General features: G+C 34.9%; 1 protein-coding gene across 1 annotated transcript; it reads right to left on the bottom strand.

Annotated features, from left to right (window-relative positions):
- Positions 1-207: 207 nt before the first annotated feature.
- Positions 208-3,089, bottom strand: LOC126698296 (auxin transporter-like protein 3). The gene is made up of 8 exons (XM_050395422.1): positions 2,802-3,089; positions 2,511-2,696; positions 2,145-2,257; positions 1,857-2,040; positions 1,633-1,730; positions 1,307-1,514; positions 767-1,024; positions 208-668 (listed from the first exon to the last, which is right to left on the bottom strand). The coding sequence occupies exons 1-8, from the start codon at positions 2,955-2,957 to the stop codon at positions 474-476; spliced, it is 1,398 nt and encodes a 465-aa protein (XP_050251379.1). The 5' UTR covers positions 2,958-3,089; the 3' UTR covers positions 208-473.
- Between the last annotated feature and the right edge of the window lie 365 nt (positions 3,090-3,454).

Below are 3,454 nucleotides of genomic sequence, written 5' to 3'. Positions count from 1 at the left end.
AAAGGTGGCTTTAATGTGCTTGTCTCTCATTCATACATGTCTATGAGGTCATTTGTTAGCATTGATTAACCAGTTGATATGGACAAGAAAGATAGTACTAATAATCTCCTGTGCTTACATTCCTTTATCAACAAGATGATAGAACAACTTAAGCAAATACTACCATAATTATAAAAATAAAGTCAATCCCACAAAAAAAAAAAAAAAAAAAAAAAAACCAAGGAAGTTGCATTTCTGAAGGAAAAAAATAAAATAGGAAAGATTAATCATCACACGTTACAATTGTAGGTCTGTATAGGGGTGGCCATGATGGCCATCACACCTTTTCTGAAAACCATCAACAACAACTTTTACAATGAGAGAAAAGATGGGCAAAAAGGAAGATGAAAAAGAAGAAAAAGTTTTCAATGCCAATCTCTTTACACACATATGTGATTTAATTTGTAAATCCTTCTTAAAAGTAGGGAATCTACTCAAGCCTTGTGTGGGGGGCACTGATAGCACTTAGTGAATAGACCAAATGTATCAACTTGTCTTATGAAATTGAGCATGCTTGCCCATCCTCCAAATCCAAATCCAACCACAAATACCCATACCACTACAAAGATGTTCATAGTATATGATCCTGCCCAACCTCCTAAGAATGATGGTGGTCTCTCTACTGCATTCTGTGAAGCAAAGGAGAAAATACGTTAGCTTTGTCCATTATTTCATGCAATTTATCCTAAGGAAAAAAAAGAAACTTATTATTAAACCAAGGCCTAACCTCTCGAGCTGATGCAGATGCAAAGGTCACCATGTGTGCTAGGGCAGGAATTATGTAAACGGTGAAGCTGACCAGAAGAGACCCAACAGTTGAGTTGATGGGCCCAAAGAAAGGGAATATGATGGCAAGGAACCATATTGGGATTACGACTGGGAGTCTAGCTATAGCTCTCTTGAACAAGCTCTTGGTGTCATGCACCCTAATGAATTTCTCCCACACAAAGTAGAGAGGAGTGCAAGCAAATCCAAATGTTATGAACTGCAAAAGAGTACCATAAATCATCAATTGCATTTATTTAATAATTAATGGATTGAAACTCATGTTAGAATATTGATTATATAATTAAATGTATCGTTTCTTTTTAACTATTAGGATAATTGATAATTTACTATGAGTTTGAATCATGTCTTCACTTTACCTCTTAGTTTATCAAGGAAGTTTGGATCCACAAGTTACGAGAATTGCATTTGTAATTTATCAATTCAATGAGATATATATATATATATATATATATATATAAAGAAAGGAATATATAGCAACCTGGTGAATAAGCATAAGGACGACAGCAGCGTCCCTAAATCCAGTCTTAGGAAGCAAAGAGAGAGCATTGGAATGGGTAAGGAGCATATCCCCAAAAGCCCAATATACAGCTGAAGCTGATGGTAAAGTTAGGGTTAGCACATAGAGTGTTGCTATCAAGTATATTAACTTGAACTTCTGTGGCTTCCACATTGCATGCATAATCTCGCTGCAATAGAAATTAAATTCCCTTTAATCAAAAGTAAGTATATATAAGTATATATAAACACTATATGTGTGTGTGTGTTTTTTTAATGTAATCATAATAATATATGCGAATCCCTTACACTGTGACAGCATGTCCGCCAAAGGTGTAGAGAATGTTGGTGGCCCCAGTGAAGTAGAGAACTATTTTAGCTGGTCCTGAGTGTTTCACTCCCTCAACCTTCAAACACAGAGAAAGAGAAATAAATAAATCTACAAAAATTTTAAGAATGAAATCATGCAAAAATTTGCTTTGGTATTTTGCAGTTCTACTAATCTAAAATCTTAAATTACAGTATTAATTTACCTGACCATGGAGTAGGGATGCAATGGTGAGATACCATGCAGTGTAAGTAGTCATCATAAGTCCCAAGAATGACCAAATTCTGTAATTATGGAATGATGGGATGAAGACAGTTGTTGCACAACATGCTCCAAAGATATAAGTCCAAGTTCTCTTGTCAAGATTGTCGTTTATGTAGTATATGTTGCTGCAGCAATAATGTATATGAAAATATCAGTTACAATATCTACTATTTTCTATTTTAAAAAAGGTGTTTAGTTATTTTGGCTAATGATTAATTCTTTAATTTACCTTGCACATGCAATTAGTTGAATTACAGATCCAAATAGAAGAAAGGTGCAGTTGAAAAAGAGGCCTACATTCCTCCAGTGTTTCCCCAACAGCCCATCAAGAACTTCAAACCACTGCAACCATTGAAAGTGAAAATTAACAACGAAAAAGAAGTGCTTAGTTTTTTTTTTTTTTTTTTCTTTTCAAATAAATGGTGCAATATTGAATTTTTTTATAATTATTTTATAAATCAAGTTTTAGACCGATATGTTATGGTTAAATTATTAAATTCATACTTCTAACAGATAAACTTTTACATAAATGATGATATATCGTAATATCAAAGTAGGTGGTCTTAACTCCTTCAAAGAGAGAGAGAGATTATACCTGAATAACATGATTCCTGAAATCAACCTTTTCTCTCTCCTTTCTAGTTCTGTACTCAACATAAAGAACACTAATAAGATATGCAGTCCAGCTTCCCATCAACCCATAAAAAAGCTGAAAAAGGATTCCAGATAGCATCCCCAGTTGTGAAAATGAGTAAGGCAGTGTGAGAAGCACTTGTGCAACCTACATTTCATAAAGACAATTGCATAAGTATCTTAATAATAAAGTGTTCCACAACAATTTGAGTCCGAAAAACAAAGAAAATAATAATCTTGAACAAGTGCATGCCTGGTTAGAAGCACAGCTAAACCAGGCATCATAGACTGAGCCTCCATGCCAAAACAGCTTTGATAATTTGCCTTTAGCTGACTTGGAATCGCCTTCTTCCCTCTCCATTTCTAAGTAGTTTCCAGCTATAACGGTCTCAACCTTCTCAGAAGCCATTGTTATAGACTTCGCTAGTGATGTGGAGGAAGCAATGGACTAATTTAGTGTCCTATAAATAGATAAAAGAAAGTGCTTCTTCTCTCACTCCTTGATATTTCATATGCTGCTTCTATTTTCCTAATAAAACTTTTTTGAGCAATAATTGAACCACCTATTGGCCAGGGACCTATCTGAGTCACCCCTTTGGAATGTGATTGCAAAATTTTAGTTCATGTATCATGTGGCTGTACCTCTAGCTTCATTGGAAGGTGATAGGGCTATGTCCCCTACAGGTGACATAAACAGTTCACTTTCTCCAGTTTTCATTTTCAATTTTCTTTCGTACTATTGAAAACATGTTAGTATTTTTCATTAGTGGGCCTCAATGGGCCAGACTAGCGTGCACTGCACGAGCGGGATGGCCCGCAATGTGCCTTAAGTTTTCATTTCATAATGTGAAAGAACCTTTTTAATACTAATTCATCATGAATGGATATAGGAAAAAGTGAGAAAAA

This window comes from Quercus robur, chromosome 9, assembly GCF_932294415.1.
Source record: "Quercus robur chromosome 9, dhQueRobu3.1, whole genome shotgun sequence".
Classification (NCBI taxonomy): domain Eukaryota; kingdom Viridiplantae; phylum Streptophyta; class Magnoliopsida; order Fagales; family Fagaceae; genus Quercus; species Quercus robur.
This window is presented reverse-complemented; position numbering and strand designations above follow the sequence as displayed.

Bases quoted from the DNA above. Each gene is read 5' to 3' on its own strand.
- LOC126698296 (XM_050395422.1), bottom strand. From the start codon at position 2,957: ATGGCTTCTGAGAAGGTTGAGACCGTTATAGCTGGAAACTACTTAGAA. The intron at 2,041-2,144 runs GTAAATTAAAGA...TTATTGCTGCAG, and splicing joins CAACTAATTGCATGTGCAAG to CAACATATACTACATAAACG. The intron at 1,731-1,856 runs GTAAATTAATAC...CTGTGTTTGAAG, and splicing joins CATCCCTACTCCATGGTCAG to GTTGAGGGAGTGAAACACTC.